Below are 19,553 nucleotides of genomic sequence, written 5' to 3' on the forward strand. Positions count from 1 at the left end.
ATCCTCATAATCACTTGTGAAATCTTTTTCCATATCATTTCAGCATATGCAGTGTACCAAAATTATTTTTTCTCACCTTTTTGATAATGTTTCCATACTTAAAAGGGCTAGTGGTCCATGTCTTTAGTTGATGTGATATTGTAATAGTCCACTACCTAAAAGCCTGATTAAAACCTTGAGCCAGCTGGTGCCTGCTATTTACTTGATCAAAATGGACTGGCTACCTTTAGACAAACATGAGTTCATGTGCAAACAATAAATAGAGATGAATGAATAATTCATACCTATCCACCACTGAAGAAGAAAAATCTCTAAGTCCTTCCACAAGTATCTTGCAAAGATGTAATTATATGTGGAGATTATTATCATCATTATTATTTAGCATTTATATAGTACTTTTTAATTTGCATAGTGCTTAGGAGTGGCTTAAAAGATTGTTATTTACTCTTATGTAGATAAATAGGAAGTCAGAATTTAAATTTACAGTGTCTGATTTAAAATATTTTTACATTTATTATCCTCGAGCACAGAATAGAATAGATTAGTTCTTTGAGACAGGTAGTAATTCAAAAGTATCCTCAAATAAATGAGTAAGTATTGGTCAGACCCAGTGACTGATAAGTACTTTTGCTTCATGGATATTAGACATGCAGAACATTCTCTAGAGGGTGAATTTTGAGGGTTATTGATTGGCAATTAATAGCTGGGAACAGAAAAACATTTAAGTAATCAACTGGTATATTTCTTCCCTTGTGCTTGAATGGGATGAGGTTCAATGTGTAGAAAAAGGTATGAAAGTCTCAAAGGACAGTGAGAGGATAGAAAGAAAGATGTTTACATCTTTAACTTTATTGTGATTAATTCATGACATTGATAGAAATGTCAACAGGAGAAAATTCCCCCTCTAGAGTCTAGAGACCATTGCATTAGAAAGCTTAATACCTAGATTTCTAAAAACATTTTATTCAAGTTAAAAATTATTTGCAATACTACTATGCAGGTAACACTTTCTGTGAAATACTATGTTGCAGCATTCCTGGGTCTGCAGTCTGTGCCTATGACATGGTCGACATTGCTAATGTTTTCACTGGGAGGTTCAAAGAACAGAAATCTCCAGATTCCACGTGGACACCAGTTCCAGATGAGCGGGTTCCCAAACCCAGGTACATCCCTATCTACTACAATTTCATGTAGAAAGAAATGCTGATATCTTGCATTTTCAGAAAAGATAATTTCCTAGCAATGTTCTAAACTATTTTGTGGGGGCAGCTAGGTAGCACACTGTATAGAGCACTGACCCTAGAGTCAGGAGGACTGAGTTCAAATCCAACCTCAGACACTTAATAATTACCTAGTTGTGTGGTGTTGGGCAAGTCACTTAATTCCACTGCCTTGAAAAAAAATTTAAACTATTTTGTGTTGGAAATGCAAGATATAGGTTACAATGAAATCTAGAAATGTATTCCTGTAGAAAACATTTGCTCTGTTTAGATGTCAGGATGCCACTTTCTATCACTTTAACCTTAAACCAAAGAATTGCCACTTGCTAATATTTTGCTTAACTTTGAATAAAATATAGAAAGGTACTTGATTTCCTGAAAGATAGAATGCCCCAATCAGAAATTTAAGGATTTATTGAGAAAATCATAAATAGTTAAACAAAATTAAAAAATTGAAAAATAGAAGAATAGAAGAATACTTAAGATACAGACTATAAAAAATTTTGACTGGAAAACAGGTCAAAAGGGAATATAAGAATAATCCCTAAAATATGAACAAACAGTAAAACTAAGCACCATATTTCAAGAAATCATAAAGTCTCCTAGATCTATTAGAAGCAGAGATCAAAGTGAAAAAATAGAAAAATCCACTGTTCACATTCTGAAAGAAATCCCAAACTAAAAGCACCAAGCACAGTCAAAATCTGTTAAGACAATGCTTTAACTATAACAAAGGAGAGAAAATTTTGGAATATAATATTGCAGTAGGCAAAGGATAAACCAAGAATAACTTGCTTGTAAATTCAGTTCATTTCCACAAGGGAAATTATAAATCTCTATTAGAATAAACTTCTTTCAAGCTTTTCTGAAAAAAGAAAACCAGAGAGTTGAGTAGAAACTTTGAAATGTAAATAGGATAAACAAGAGAAAACTACAAAGTTAAATACATTTGAGCAAATAATGATGAAATGCTTACATTCTAATGGAGAAGAAAAGAAAAGCATTTCTTAAGAAATTGCCTTAGAAAAGAACAGAGATATTTAAGTAAAATAAACTTGGTTCTAATTGGGAATTTTAAGAGAGGAGAGAAAAGGGGGGGAAGGAAACATATATATATATATATGTATATATATATATATACATATATATATATATACATTAGAAGAAAAATAAGAAATTAGAAGGAAAATGTTGCTATTTTTCATAACTGAGATGGAAGTACAGGTAGTAGATATCTTATGAACTCTACATTTGAGAAAAGGAGGGGGATGTGACTGTTATAAAATATATTAAATTCAGCAGGGAAATAAGTAAGAAGAAAGGAGATTAAGGGGTATAAGAGAGAGAGAGAGAGAAAGCAGAGTCATAAGAAAATAGTCACACAAACCAGCTTCAGAGAATTTACCTAAAAAAGAAATTAAAAAGAGAAAAATAAGAGACAAGTGTTTTGGCTTTCCAGACTAGGTTTGGAGAAGAGGGAGAGGGAGGAGTGAAATAATCTTTCTTCATCCCCTTCTTTATAAAGAATGTTCCAGGAGCAGAGAGGTGGCACAGTGAATAGAGCACCGGCCCTGGAATCAGGAGGACTTGAGTTCAAATTCAGCCTCAGACACTTAATAATTACCTAGCTGTGTGACCTTGGGCAAGTCACTTAACCCCATTGCCTTGCAAAAATCTAAAAGAAGTGTTCTGGAAGGTGCAGGAAAGAGAAAACATAAGAGGTTATGATGGAGATGATGGAGTGAAATACATTATTAATAATTATTACCATGAACTCACCCATAAAATAGAGGGCATCAGAATGAATTGACAAGCAGAATCTACAATATACTATCTACAAGAAATATATTTGAAAAATAAAGATTCATACAGAGTTAAAATATGGGGCTAACATAGAACTTTGTTTCAGGCAAAATGTTTTAAAGACTAGGAGGCTATGAGAAGGCAGGCTAAGTATTTATTGTTAGTTGGACTGTGAAGTAGTCTGGCCATTCTGTAAAGCAATTTGGAAGTATACCACCAAAAGTCAGTAAAGTAAGGGACAACTCCCCAAAGTGTTTGACCCAGAAATACCTCTACTAAACTTATGTGCCAAAAAGAATAAAGAGGGAAATGACCTATATGTACACATACTTATAATAACATTTTTTGTTGGAGCAAAGAACTAAAAATCCCACCATTTGATAAGTAGATGAACAGGTTATGGAATATGAGTGTAAAAATATTATTACACCATAAGTAGTGATTTAGAAAATTGCTAGGATTCATATGAATTGATGTAAGTAGGATGAAGTGAGGAAGAGATTTAGGATTAAATTCATCCTATGATTAGAGTATTATAAAAGAATACAACTATAAAAATTCTATAAGAACCATGATCAATGTAATGACTTAAGCTTGACTTCAAAAGGCTGATCATTTATCATACTTTCCATTTATTGGTAAGAGAGATGGTATACTGGAGTTATAAGAAGAGATATACATTTTCAGAAATGGGTAGTGTGTATTTGTTTTATGTGACAATTTTTATTTGATACAAGAAAGACTTTTCTATGTGAAAATTGGTATGAAATGAGGTTGTCATAATGATTCTTAAGAAAAAAAATCAATGAATCATTTTTTTTTAACTATCTAGAAGAAAGCAGAAAAAGTTCCAAAGTAGACAGGCAGGACACTGTTGGGGTCACCATATTAAATTTGAAATATACTTGTGGGGTGGCTAGGTGGCGTGGTGGATAAAGCACTGGCCTTGGAGTCAGGAGTACCTAGGTTTAAATCCAGTCTCAGACACTTAATAATTACCTAGCTGTGTGGCCTTGGCCAAGCCACTTAAGCCCATTTGCCTTGCAAAAACCTAATATATATATATATACACACACACACACACTTGGTGGGAAGTGGGACACCACCCCCAAAGTATTCATACTAAAAATTCATTAATTCACATGCAGTCTTTTTCCCTTTTTTATAAAATAGAAAAAATGTCAGTTGATGTTTGTCATCATAGTCCATAATAATAGGAAATTAAAAGGCAGGAAGGAGGGAGATTTAGACAGAGTCTAGACTTTATTAACTAAAACTACAGTTGGGACTTGACCAAGGCAAACTCATGTAAAACTTTATAACTAAATCTGGATTGAGGGCTGCTAAACCTAACATTGCAATCTCCCAGTTCATGAAACTTCTCAGTGAGATTTATATGGAAAGTTTATTATGTTTTAAATGATTGTTCAATTGCAGTGGACTAAGTGAAAATTCACATTGAGAGTAATCCTTGAGGATGCAAAATATTTATATATAACTTTCTGATCAATGGAAGGCACTACTTTGGATTTGTTACTTTCTAGACAACAGGAGATTGAGTTAATTCAGGGAGAAGCTAAAACAGAGTAATCCTATAGCATTCTCTTTAAAAATAACCCTCAAAGTTTTGATGTATCAGAGTGGTTCATTTGCACCGATCCTTCCTCATATTCTTGCTCAATTTCCACAGTAATCATTAGTATGCATTTGCAAGCCTGTCTTGGGTTAGGATGCAACCTGTGTCTGTAGAAAAAAGTGAAATTCAGTGATCCAGGCTGAACTTAACTATAATACCACACCCAGGAGAGCTTACGAGAAGCTTTGTACCAGAAAGCACTTATTTCCTGTTATGGACAGGATGTCCCATGATTTCTAACATAACAAAATTTATTGAAAGCCAAGCAGATTTTTACTCTTCTTGTCCCAAAACCAAATTATTTCTTAATTAGAGAGTTTTGGTAACTCCTTCACACACACAGTATTATTAGCTTTTGTGTATTATTATACTTGTCTATGAAAAAAATTAAGGCAAATAAATTTAATCTGATTTCAGGATACTGGGGATCATTCCATTTAGGCTGACTGATATGAACCGTTGGCTAGACTTTAAATGACTTTGTTTCACAATATTGAAAGACTTCACTCACTTTTCCATAACTCAGACTATAAAAAGCTGAATTGATGATCATCAATATGACAATAAGAAAACATATAATCAAACTTCTGGGTTTATCTGTCCTAAGGAATACACAGATTTGGGACCCTAATTTAATTCATTTGTAACAAGCACCATGATCTGCTTAACTGAAATTCATTCGTACTTCTGGTAGTAAGCCAAATTTTTCCTAACGTAGGAAGAGCTAAATCCAAGACTCTTACAAGTACTAGACTTTTGCTAAAGAATGAATAGACCCCGGGGGTGGCTAGGTGGCTAGGTGGTGCAGTGGATAAAGCACTGGCCCTGGAGTCAGGAGTACCTGGGTTCAAATCCGGTCTCACTTAATAATTACCTAGCTGTGTGGCCTTGGGCAAGCCACTTAACCCCATTTGCCTTGCAAAAACCTTAAAAAAAATAAAATAAAACTTAAAAAAAAGAATGAATAGACCCAGAGAAAATTTAAACATTCTTTATTTTGTGTTATTGTGCATTGGTCAGCTTTCTTTCCCCATCCTCTTGGGACACTCCTATGTAATGTTAGGTGTTTAGAGAAGCAGTTCATGCAGAGAACTTGCCATAAGATACTAAACAAGTTCTATTCTTTCTTTTCTTCTGTTTTCTTTTTAGACCAGGTTGCTGTGCTGGTTCAACATCATTAGAAAGATATGGAAGCTCCAATGAATTTCCTGATGATACACTAAACTTCATCAAGACACATCCTCTTATGGATGAAGCGGTTCCTTCAGTTGTCAATAGACCATGGTTTTTGAGGACAATGGTCAGGTAAGTGTTATGAAGACCTTGGCTGCATCCCTCATGGCAAAATAATATATTCTTGAAACATGCTTTGAAATTCCACAAGCTTCTAGGCACTGATCTTACTATAAATGATGGTAGAATCAAGTAACCAAACTCCATTATAGACTTTTCAACTAAGAAGAGTGTCAGTGTTTTCAGGATTGCTCAACATAAGCCATCTCTTAGAGAAAATTAAAGAGTTTTCCTTCAGGTCACCACTAAATCAAGTCTGTAAAAAATAGGGGTAGGAGAAGGGTAGAGGCTGAACCTATGCCTTCATTTCATTAGTATAGGGAAGTCCTTGATTAAAAAAATTACCTCTGATAATGTAGATGGACACCTTGTCCTCCACTTCTTATAGTCTTAGAGAGTTACCCAAATATAATGTTTATTTCCCAACATATGGAACTATTAATCAGAATATATAATCTAAACATATGCATATATGGTTGCATACATATGTTGAAAGAAAGAATTATACCCCTAATTCTCATCCAGAAATGAGGTTACAGCAAGGGAAATAGATATGTGCTAATAATTAAATAATGGCCCCATATTTATTTTGCAGTAATGTTTAACAGTGTAAGAGGTTTCTAAAGTGCCATCTGAACATGGGGATCCTCCATATAAAAAATAAAGTTTGCTTGTATCAAGGAGTGACCTAAAGTATTCACAGATGGAAGAGAAGTTTCTAGGCTGCCAAAAAAGAATCCTTACTCTCCAATCCTACCTATAAGGTGGTAATAATCATGCATAGCCTACACCAAGATCCATTTCGTTAACTCTTTTTGCCTGTCCAGTGTAACTCAGTATATAAAGTTAATGCATGGTAGCTGTTATTTCCTAACTGAAAATGCCTAACTAGAGAAAAGATGCCCAACATTACTTGCCCTGTCTTCCTATTCACCTATCTGAACTTATTCAACCTTTGGCTTCAACATACATGTGTTTTCTTGTTCTTCATGTGAGGCCCTTTTCCTGTATAGAGAATAAAATCCATGCTCCCTCTCACCCATTTCAGACCTCCCTGCAGAGTCAGGGAATACACTTAGTCTTTCATTTTGACAGTGTGTTGACAAAGGCATCACTTCTTAATGGAAGAGTGTGGAAAAACCATGCTCACTGCTTTCATCTATGAGAATAATATGATAGTTAAATTGTATTTCAATTCCTTCTCCTTGTTTCCATTTATTGGAGTAATGGTACTAAGTGGTTACAGATGATTATTGGTAACTCTTTACAATGGGACATTGCTCCAACCAAACTTACCCAAATTTGGAGCCATATTAATCCTATGGACGTGAAAACAAAGGGCAATCCAGCTTAAAAATATCATTTATATGTATATATATTTATACATATATATATATATATATATCTTTAAGTAATTACTAGAAAGCAGTGAAATAAGTTTTTGAAGTGGTAAAAGGGAAACCCATGACAGAGTAACAGTACGATTTTGTTTTTCAATTGCAATGCTTTCATTACAGATACCGACTGACCAAAATTGCTGTAGATACTGCTGCTGGGCCACATCAGAACCACACTGTGGTTTTCCTGGGATCAGAAAAAGGAATCATCTTGAAATTCTTGGCTAGGACAGGAAACAATGGTTTCCTAAATGATAGCCTTTTCCTGGAGGAGATGAACATTTACAACCCTGAGAAGTGTGTATAGCATTCTGTTTGTTCCAAGTAGTTATTTGTAGAAGGACATATGATACTTCTCTGTCATACAGTTAGAATCATTGTGTGGAGAAAAAAATTGTGGGCAGATATAGGTTTTACATATCATGAAGTCATAGTGATATCATTAATTTAATACTTTCAATTGTTTTGTCATAAATTTCAGAACAATTCATTGTTTTTAAATTATTGTGAAATTCTTTCATACAGAAATAGCATTATTTTTCTTCTGGTGAATTAAAATAAAGGATAACAACTGCCCCTTTAGCTCATCCAGCTTAATTAATTACTTTGTTCTGGAAAATTCTTCCCCTCAACTTATTCAAGCTAGGAAAATCATCTTTGGGGGAGGGGGGTGGAATAACTCTAGAAGTTTCATTTATAATATATATATATATATATATCACCTTATCAAATCAGGTGCAGTTATGATGGGATAGAAGACAAAAGGATTATGGGCATGCAACTGGACAAAGCAAGTAGTTCTCTATATGTTGCCTTCTCTACTTGTGTGATAAAGGTTCCACTTGGCCGGTGTGAGCGCCATGGAAAGTGCAAAAAGTATGTATAAATATATGTATGTATTTATATATATATATATATCATACATTATTGAAAAATACAGTATGATTAGGATGGATTCCTAATGACTTACGGTCTTTTTTCCTGCAGGACCTGTATTGCCTCCAGAGATCCATACTGTGGGTGGGTGAAGGAAAGCAGTTCATGCACACATCTGTCACCCCATACCAAGTAAGCAACAGAATACCAAGAGGAAGAGAGCATTGAAATTACCAGCATTAATTAGCCTTTATGCAAATTAGACATTCATTCACTTACACCTGTGAATGCAAACATCATCAATCCAGTTTTGTTTTTTTCCCTTGGGATTAGAGAGGACTCCAGAATATCAGGTGATGCAAATTGGCAAGCAGTGAATTGTCTTGAGGCTGGTTAAAAATATAGAAGAAGGAAACACAGGGGGCCTCCAAACATTCTCCAGAGAGAGGGAATGTTAGGAACATGTCTAGACCATAATACAACAGCAGCCGAGTTACAAAACAGTAGGATGCCCTGTTATAGTCCTGAAATGGTTTGTTCAGACAAAAGAAGAGTAGCTCTCTTCTCATTTCTTATTACAATACTAAGGAGAGATTGTACCATATTTGTATAAACAGTGTATTTTTACAATGGGAATGGTATTCACATCAATAAACCTTTTCTTTTGCCCTGGAATATAATTATCCTTGTTAGTCTATATGTAATCAATCAATCCCTTCCCTGGCAAATCTCTAGCGAGATAGCTAGGTTAGGAAACCCTTCCTATAAGTTTTGCTTGGGATGTTACTTTTGCATTAGATGCTTTATTAGTAGTAACTTTAAAAAAAAACTAATGAAACAAGTGGTGAATTCATTACAATAATTGACATTTTCATGAGACATAGTATTTTCTCAGGTAGATCCTATAATATGAATTGACCTTTCTTATACCTATCCCTGCCATCCCCCTAAGAACAAAAGGAAAAAAAAAATGAGGTATAGCCATTTAGCTCTGATTCCACACTTTTCCTTAAGGTCATTGTTCTGTTTTGGTATCTCTATAATTCCTTTCTTTAATCACCATTCCAGTTAAGTAGCAGACATATAGGGTACATATTTGTCTGAGTTGTTCCAGAATTTAAAAATCAGCCTAGTAGCTGGTTCTTATCAGGACTGCAAATAAGGAGTAAAACTGATATGACATTTTAGAAATTTATTTCTATTTACATGAATTCACAAATAGAAGGGGGAATGGAAAAGCAGTGTCAAAGCAAAGTTAGGCAGCCTAACAAATAATTGCTCTCTCCATATTATAGTAAGGTAATGAATCTGATTTTTTTAAACAAAGAAATCAGAACTTAATTATGTGTGTGTGTGTGTGTGTGTGTGTGTGTGTGTGTATGTATGTGTGTATGTATCTCCAAAAGAGTTTTATCCCCTTCAAAGTATTCTTGAGAAGTAGCACAATTATTCCAGTGATGCTGACATTACTAAGAAAATTTTGGTGCCTGCAACACATTCTTTTAAATGGTAGTAAATATTTATCCTTTAAATGGGCATTTGATTTTTGGAAATAGCAAAATTTCATGAATAAAATGGTGATGAAACTGAATAATTCTATTTGGAGGTTGTTAAAAAAAAGTTTATTTTGTTTTGAAACAATGACAGAGTAGTACTAGATCAATGCCACTTGTTTTATTGTAGGGTTCATATATTTTCTTTGAAGGCAATTTCAAGGTTTTTTTAAGGTTTTTTTTTTTTTGCAAGGCAAAGGGGGTTAAGTGGCTTGCCCAAGGCCACACAGCTAGGTAATTAGTAAGTGTCTGAGACCGGATTTGAACCCAGGTACTCCTGACTCCAGGGCCGGTGCTTTATCCACTATGCCACCTAGCTGCCCCGTGAAGGCAATTTCAAAAGGAAAGTTATAATCTCAAATGTTTTGAACAATAGCAGCAATATATTATATATATATATATATACATATATATGTATATATAAAGTCCTCCAAGAAGATTCCTTGAAGGTCAAAGATCATGTAGACTGATACCCCATGACCCTAGAGAAATGGAGGATGTTGGGGCCCTTTTCATTTTCTTTGATCTTCTCTTGAGTTGAAACCACATGTAGAATATTGATTTCTTAAGATGTTTTTCTCTATAGATTTCTGTGACTATACATAGTTTCTATACAAATGAAATAATCATCTCTGAATAATTACATAAATTATTTCAAAAATTTTCATAGAACTTATTCTCCTACTTTTCACATTTTTATAGGCTTCATAGCAACTGTTAAAGTAACTAGTCAATCTTTATACCTCTAACCCCTTCTCAATTTACTAAATTTGCATTATTTCAGTAATGAAACTTAAAGATGATTTCTGAGTCATTACTCATACTATTGTGTTTCTTTCCTTCTTCCTTCCTTCCTTTCTTTCTCCCCTAAAAAAAAAAGACTGGCATTTGAGCAGGACATAGAACACGGCAATACAGATGGCCTGGGTGACTGCCAAAGTAAGTTAAGTTTTTACCAATGTTTATCTTGGGTCAAAGATTCTTTACCAATGCCCAAAATATTATTCTGTGCATGGTGCCAATGTTGATAGTGCAGAAAAGCACATTAGCAACAGAAATCATTAAAATAACAAATAAAAATGGATGTGTATGTTGGGGAGGGGGCATACTACACATACTGGTATATATTTCATAGAAATTTTGTTTGGGAAAAAATTCAGCTCCAAAGTGCATTAATTATTAATGGGCATTAATTTTTGTCAGTATTTCCAGTTTCAAACTAAAATTTATTTTTATTTGTGGTGTGCTGTCACACTCAGTCTCAACCAAATGAGATCAAAAGACTGGTCATTGTTCTAGAATTTTTTAACTAAGTTAGTTTAGTCATTTTTGAGTTAGAGAGCTCAGAAATGAGAAGTCAGAATGTTCTTGTGCTATGGGTTAGTTCTGCTCTACTTGACCACATTTTCTAAAAATTACTATTAAAAGTAATCAATTTTACAAGGTGGAACCATGTCCTTTGGCATTTGAAGCAGAGGTTTTAGGGGGTAAGGGAAAACAAATTTCAGAAATAACCAACTACTACTTAGTAGCTGAAAATGTCAAATATCACTTTCTTTTGAAGATATTAACCCACAAACCTATGCTGACCTTGAAGGAACACACATACAGACTTTATTTCAAAGAACTTTTAAACAATTTTATAAATAACCCATTTCCTAACAGAGAAAGGAACCTGCCCAGAACTGCTGCTGTCTCATAGTCTCAATAGAAAATAACTTTTGACCACAATGATATAGAATGATATGACACTACTGAAAAATATTTTTAGTTTATTTTTTCACTTATATGTACTAATGAAATGCAAAAAATGAAGTAAATTCTAAAACTTAAGAAAGAAAAATTTTAAATTACCCTTAATTAAAAAATTAGTTTTCACATTAGTCTATAAGTATTTGACCATGTGAGTTTGTTTTATATTTGTAATGTCAATGTCATAATGAAATACCTACATTAAATATTCTCAGAGTCCTGGAAATTTAGAATTAAGACTACCCATTTTATTATGAGCTCATCTCTTTCAGAAATCAGACTGATAACTAGAGATACTGGTATTTTTTAATAATGAACCATGCCCTAAGATTTTCTAGCTTATTTGGGTTCACATCAGAACTATAATACTATAGCCAACATTAGTAACAAAGTTACAGATAAAGAACTTCAGGTAAGAAAGGAATGAATATAAACCCATTATTGTAGCATATATGATGTGTGTATATGTGCCTACACTGTGCTGCTTTTGCATAGTAGAATACGCTCAAGCATAAGATATCCAGGCACTTAACAAGCTTTACTTCTTGTTGCCCTTCAATCCCGTTTTCATGGGATGTTGTTTTTGCATTTAGCTTGAGGCATAATTTTTCTGTTTTTCTTAACCCTGAAGTGTTGGGAAGGGGGAATGAATATCAGGGAACAGAATGGAAATCAGAGTTTTGAGGTATTTTGGGGAAACTGGGTGGTATGTTCAAGAAAAATCCAAAGTCAGTCCTGAACTCTTAGAACCAAGGATTAGCTCACTTTCCATTCATCTCTCGCACAGTCTTCATATCTCTGCCTTTTGGCAAAAACATTGACTTCAAGAGAAGCAATCAGTGGAGGACTGAAGCCAAGACAAGAATGAAACATAATATAAATAGTTGTGCATTATAGACAGAGAAATGAAAGTGCATTTACTTTGTATTGATAATTACGTGCTATTCTAACGTATGTGTAATTCAGTTGAGGCAGTGTGGCTGGCAGATAGAAAATGGGACTAGGAGAGTCAGATTCAAATTCCATTTTGTTCAATTAATAAATAGTTCTATGGACATGGAAACCATTTAGATCCTGAGTTTATATATATATATATATATATATATATATATATATATATATATATATATATATATATATGAGATAGAGATGATCATATTCTCACTACCTTCCTCATAGGTTTATTGTAAGCAAAGTACTTTGCAGCTTCATGATGCTATTTCAACCATCAAGCATTTATTAACTGCTGGGCTTTGACCTCCAAGTGCTCATATTCTATTGGGAAAAACAACATATAGATTCAAAAACTTAGAATTAAGACTACCCATTTTATTATGAACTCACCTCTTTCAGAAATCAGACATAACTAGAGATACTGGTATTTTTTAATAATGAACCATGCCCTAAGATTTCCTAGCTTATTTGGGTTCACATCAGAACTGTAATACTATAGCCAACATTAGTAACAAAGTTACAGATAAAGAAGTTCAGGTAAGAAAGGAATGAATGTAAACCCATTATTGTAGCATATATGCATATATGGATGGGAAATGTGTGTATGTGTGCCTACACTGTGCTGCTTTTGCATAGTAGAATATGCTCAAGAATAAACAAAGCAAATACAAGGTTAATTCCAAATTGCAGCACAGCAGCAAGGCAGGGGGAGGGCAGGGAAGATAAGAAAAGTTCCCATGGAAGAGAGAGTATTTGAACTGAGCTTTGATGCAAATTAGGGATTCTAAGAATGGAGATGAGGAAAAAAGCACAATCCAGAAATGTAGAATGAATGCATATAGAACAGTGAGGCATCTGATTTGTCTGGATGGTATGTAGGTGTTTAACTATCGAAAGGAGGAAAGAGATGGCTTATAGAAATGTTGATATTATTAACAATAATTCATCAATATGGTCTTATGTATTGGGAACTATGTATTATGACTAACATCTTATATGGTCTTTTCAAGTTTTCAAAGTACTGCATCTATTACCTCATTTGATCCCCTCAAAAGCCTTATGAGGTAGGGGGAAGGGGCCATTATTATTCTCATTTTACAGATTAAGAAATAGAGGCTGAGATTAGTTAAGTGTCCAGATTCATACAGCTAAATTCATGCATCAAGGCAGGATCTGAGCTCAAGTCTATTATAATTTTCTGTTTTCTCAGGACCAGCTTAACTAGATTCAGAGAGGGGATTTTCTATCTTTCTACACAGATTCTGGAAATGACTATCCTGTGAATTAAATTACATTCTTCTTCTTCTTTGTCTTTCAGATTCCTTTGTGGCACTGAATGGTAAGAAAACATTAAATAATTTAATAGCTGTGAAAATCTATTTGGGCATTTTTTTTCATTAACCTGAATATTTTTAAGCCTTGAATTTCCTTTTTAATTGATTATTTTGTCCTGGTTTATTTCTTTCATAGACATTTCAACTCTTCCACCAGATCATGAAATGTCTTACCACACAGTGCATGGTCAGTTTATGAATATTTCTAAAACTTCTGCCCAAGTCATTCATCATCGTAGTAGCTCATAGTTTCCATTTTTTAACACCAGACACTGCATATTTTGTTATTTGGGGGCCCAATTCACTAAACTTATCAAAATATATCTTCACAATAGTTCAAAATTTATTGGTGAGGCAATTGATACCATAAATCAAGTTCTAAATATTTTAATTCATGTAACATAAATATCCAAAAACCAGGAGTGCCAAATTCCAACTTTAGCCTGTTCTTGAGGGAGAAGTTGCTGGTATATATTTATATGTATATATACATATATATATATATGTATAATTATGGGAAAAGAGTAACATTTGTACCTAGCAGATCTCTCTGCATTGATCAGACATTATACCAGACTAAGAAATTCTGACTCTCAGAATATCCACGCTTCCAAAGGAAGGTCAATATTGAACAAAACTTTCCAAAATCATCCACCAGAATTCAGGCACAAAATGAGCACAATTATCTCCAAATGTAGGATTTATTAGTAAATCCTTTATTTAAATGGGAATTTTTGTTTTTAATGTGAGAAAATAATGAGAGAACATTGAATCTGATATGTAGATAATTTGATAATCCCATTACTGAAAACCCTGCTCTGTTTGGTAAAATGTATTCATAATGATGCAAGAACTATATTGGACAAATATACTAAAATATACTAAACTCTTTATCTGAAAAGTGAGAATTATACTCACCATAAAAGCAACCTCCAAATATTTTGTTATAAAGTATAACCTATACATGGGCCATGGTTCATCACTATAATAGTAGAAAGTATACCCATGAATTAAATTTAGAATTTTACATTATACAACAGAGCATTCAGAGCTTCAATTTCTATCTTTTTGAGTTCTAATTTAAATATTACACCTACTCTAACTATAGTTATAGTTAATTGTATAATTAAAGGTATAATATTCTATGATAATGAAAACTAGGGGGAAATCACTTACTATTTGCTCTATGAATTCAAGGTACAAAGAGAGTTTGAATTTAGATAGGCTCCTATGTCCAAATATCATCACCAAATATCATCTTCTACAAAAATCCTCCAAATTGCTCTCTCATTTATAGTCAAATGGGGATATGTGGCCCACAGTACTCTGTTTACCCTGGTTTGGCTCACTGAAATCATAACATTGCCCACCATAGATCTGAGGAGTAATATACTATAGAAAGAAAGGCAGTTTCTAATAAACCATCCAGTAGAAATGGGTATGTACATTCAAAAGAGACTCTTCTAACTCCTATCATTTGTGGAGACAGAGATAATCAGTTTCTATAATTGGATAATCCTTATCAGATGGAATGGAGAAACATGGGCCAACCTTCAAGTCCCAAATTCCCTTGAATTTAGCAATCAGACATGCTGAGACAAATTGTAATATGGAGTCACCAGGTAATTTCTCCTGCAGGGAGAAATTGAAGTGTGGGATCTTGACCCCTCTATGATCCATAACTGTTGATCTCATCCTTTCTCCCTGAAAACTCTTCTCCATTATCACATGATTAAATTATAGATCAGCCAACAGAAAGAGGATATTTATTAACTATAAACACGTGCTCACATGGACTAAACAGAGACCTTTCCTAACATATTGCTTATTTCATAAATGAATGCAAGAGATTTGCCTATTTTTAAGCTGTTAAATCCAGATTGATTCCAACCACCATAATATTGTCTAAATGCACAGGACTCAAAACAAGGACTAATGTTTGCTATCTTCAGAGTTCCTGTCAAAAGCATGAATCAAACAGGGAGGTGGGGGCAGTGGAGAGGGAGAAGAGGGGGGGAAAAGGGGGAAGAGAATATTACATGTTGATTTAAGTTGTGAACTTTTCCCATCTTATTGAAAGTTCAGGGTTGAGCTCAGATCTATAGATAGTTATTATTCTATGGAACTGTAAAACTAAGATATGGAGAGAATGTTTCTGATTTCAGCTAAAACTACTCAAGTACCCCCTATTGTGCAAAAACATCATTCAACTTTAACTACATAAGCAAGCTGAGTACTATTTTAGTGAATTGGGCCTTGATTATTTCCCCTCTTTTCTTACTCTATGTTGATTTAAACTGTCAGTGTCTAATTAGATTGAAGTAGTAATTAATAGGATAGTGTGAAGTCTCTTAACCTCTAGAATCTTAATGATTTGTGGATATAGAGAAACAATAAAGTGCTTATTGAGTAGTCCATTTCACCTTAAAAGAAAAGTATCTTTTTGAGATCAGAATAATTGAGCAGAGTTCCCACTTATAGAAATATGACCTTTCTCATTTGCAGAGCCCACTGATAAGTTACAAAATTATGATTTACAAATTCATCAATATGATGATGTGCCCATTTTCATAGCATTATTGCGGTTCCAGAAGTCTAGTAGGGAATACATAACAAATAATATAACCTCTTATCTCTGATTATAAAAAGAGATAAGAAGTTTTCTTTAAATCCTTTGTTTTAATTTAAAAAAGAGATGGCTGATTTTTTTTCCAAAATAAGATTGCTTAATGGGCACATCTGGCATTTTTGAAAATTTAATGAAAACTCAAGGTATTATTTTTTCAGATTGCTTAATTCACTACAATAACAGGTTTTTTATATTGTCCTCAGAAGCACAAGTTTAAAAAAATGACTGATGATTTCTTCTGCTGAGTAAATCAGAAGTACGGTTTCTCTAAATTTGCATATAAGAAATCTTGTTTGTGTGTGTACTAGACTAACACTTTAGTGATAGAGAGCGTCAGCTCATCTCTTACATTTGTGTAAAACCCTCTCCTACCTTACTACCATCTGGTCCACATTAATTTCCTCTCGTAGCCATAGCTTTCCATTACCAATGAGCTCTCCATGTATTTGTAGCATATGGTCCAGGAAATCTTTCTACAGAAAATGTGTCCCTCAGGCATATATTTCCCCAAGATGACCATATTTAGAAACATTCTCCCTAAACTGTACTTATGGCATTACCATAAAATCACCCCTTGAACACTGTTAAATGGAAAGTATACAAGATGCATATCAATGTGGGTTAAAGAAATCCCTGCTACTTGGTGGTATGTTCTTCAATTCCCAGCTCCTCACAAAACTATTGTTAATTGTTTTCTCATGTTGGAGGCTGAGTTCTATATTAAGCTGGACCACATATTTCAGTACAGAAATCACAAACCCAAGAGTGCTGTAATGGAGACTGTGTTTCAGATCTTAGAATAAATGAGTAGGAATGAGAGAAAACTCAATTTCCATTTCCTAGACTCCTTTTTTTACCCCTTTACTTATTAGAACTTGAAAATAAATGCAGGGGTGATTAAATGGAGAAATGCAACTGAAAGCTTTTCTATGCACAAGTAAAATTCCTGAGTTTTTAATGAACATGTTTTAGTAGTTAAATCTGAATCAGACTTTTGCAAGAGTAGATGTTTGATGTTGTGGGGGGAGAGCAATAACAAGCTTGGATCAGAAACCACTTTGCTGAAATGTTATCCATGCCTTCAGCAATGTGCTGTGGCTGCTCTGGAATTTTTGGTTTTGGTAGTAGATAAACTCCTTGCCTTTTTCTCTTGAAGCAAAATTTCATGAAAAAGAAAAAACCTCAACTCCTTAAAAAAATTATTGCATATTATTTATATTGTTCAGTTCTGTTGGTAAAGCCCAATTTCCTATTAGAATAGATAAAGAATAACACAGGCTCTTTGTCTCCCCATCTTTGTCTCCCCAATACCAAATGCTTTATTCATCACATTTAGGATTATGACAATCCAAGGCTGGAACCAGGGTGGAGTTAATTGTGGATCTCTCCCACTTCCTTACAGAATGCTCCAGTTAAGCATTCATAATAATTGTGTTTACATATTTTTACACATTGTACAAAAAGGGTTGCTACATGTTAATTTACTGAAGCCAAGGATACCACTTGAAAGCCACAAAATGGTAATGTTTCTATTCCACCAAAAGCTGGGTAAATCAGAGTTTCTTTAAATTGAAATCCCAATTTAATAGAGTCAACTGCTTTTTTCCCTAACACAAATTAGCATTCTAACCTTGCCAGGTGATTATTGAAGGACTTACAGACTTATACACAGGAGGTTGCTAACAATCTTTAGTGCCTTTGCCATAACTTCCTTTCATGTCAAGCTTCTTCTTGAAATCATCCTCCACCTGCGACCACTCACAAAAACATTTTCGTTTTTTAACCTGAATCCTGTGGGTGAGTCTGAGGTCTCAATTAAATGAAAATCAACCATAACCAAAGTATCATTCATCATCCAAATTTTATTTGTTCCTGGCATCAAAGACTACAACCTACTTTCCATACAATGAAGGCCATAAGATAACTATACACCAAATATAGTCTTTACTTATTATTGTAACAGGATGTGACAATTATTTTTAATAGCTATAGAATCATAGGAAGAATTTCTTTATGCTGGGTAAAGCTTAGATGACTTTTTTAAAAAGACCTTTTCAGATAGCATTATTTTATCCTGTAAGATAGAAGACCCATTTGACCACAGTTGATACTTTTATAGAACTTAAATCTATAGTTCAGTTCAGATCCTGGTTATCCCACTTACTGCCCATGTTGGGCAAATCTGTTCACCTCTTTAGGTCTATTTTTCCTTATCTGTAAAATGAAAGGATATGCTTTACATGTGGAAACTCACTTAAGCCTTACAAAGAACCTATGAAAAGATGTTATTTTTATTATTCCCACTGTCTGATGAGGAAACTGAGACTGAAAGGAGTTGAGTGAGTAGCTTAGAAACACGGGGCTAATTAATGTCTGAGGTAAGACTGGAATACATGTCTTTGTAGCTCCAAGTTCCCAGCTCTAGCCATTGTACCATCTAAATGAAGACGTGAGGATTCAGGACACACAAGCTATTAGGTGTTGGAATCTAGAAGGATCTTTCACTATTGACATGAAAAAAAGTAAAATAATGGAATGATTGCCTCAGTCCAAATTCTCTGAGAGTATATGCTTATATTTCCCCTCTAAAATAAAGATAGGAACCCCCCCAAGTCTCCCATTGGTTTTTAGGCAACCTCTTGGCAGCCTCTCTGTGTCAACTCTGGGCTGTTAGAAAAAGGAATGGATAGCTTACAGGTGATGTTTTTTCTAACTGTATATGTGATGAAAACAGGGCACTCCAGTTCCCTCTTCCCCAGCACGACTACTTCAGATACAACGGGTCAAGAGGGTTATGAGTCTGGGGGACACATGCAGGATTGGAAGGATCTGCATGATTCATCTGACAACAGAGATTCCTTTGGGGCAGTCTCATCCCATAATCACCAAGACAAGAAGGGTAAGGCCTTGGAAATAACTTGTCCTGTGGGGAAAAGGGTGTGGGGGGGAAGACTTTGTAACTGCTTCCAGCTAAATTTTGGTAATACTTCATAAATCTCTACTGCACAGTTATTAAAAGCTTTTGAAAAAGTCAGAAACAAAATGCTGCATTTTAGGCCTTCACCAAAATGTTCACTGAATAAGAAAGCCACACAAAACAAATAAC

General features: G+C 34.2%; 1 protein-coding gene across 5 annotated transcripts in view; it reads left to right on the forward strand.

Annotated features, from left to right (window-relative positions):
- Nucleotides 1-19,553, forward strand: part of SEMA6A (semaphorin 6A) — a 176,444-nt gene that overhangs the window by 125,246 nt on the left and 31,645 nt on the right. For 3 of the 5 annotated variants that reach the window (XM_074202571.1, XM_074202570.1, XM_074202572.1), the window contains exons 11-19: nt 1,032-1,163; nt 5,809-5,964; nt 7,470-7,646; nt 8,085-8,225; nt 8,337-8,417; nt 10,659-10,717; nt 13,803-13,823; nt 13,955-14,005; nt 19,182-19,346. In XM_074202571.1, the coding sequence (XP_074058672.1) occupies nt 1,032-1,163; nt 5,809-5,964; nt 7,470-7,646; nt 8,085-8,225; nt 8,337-8,417; nt 10,659-10,717; nt 13,803-13,823; nt 13,955-14,005; nt 19,182-19,346 (983 nt within the window). The remainder of the gene's footprint in view (nt 1-1,031; nt 1,164-5,808; nt 5,965-7,469; nt 7,647-8,084; nt 8,226-8,336; nt 8,418-10,658; nt 10,718-13,802; nt 13,824-13,954; nt 14,006-19,181; nt 19,347-19,553) is intronic. The other 2 variants (XM_074202573.1, XM_074202574.1) reach the window with 2 other exon arrangements.

The sequence above is a fragment of the Macrotis lagotis genome, chromosome X (assembly GCF_037893015.1).
Source record: "Macrotis lagotis isolate mMagLag1 chromosome X, bilby.v1.9.chrom.fasta, whole genome shotgun sequence".
In the NCBI taxonomy this organism is placed as follows: domain Eukaryota; kingdom Metazoa; phylum Chordata; class Mammalia; order Peramelemorphia; family Peramelidae; genus Macrotis; species Macrotis lagotis.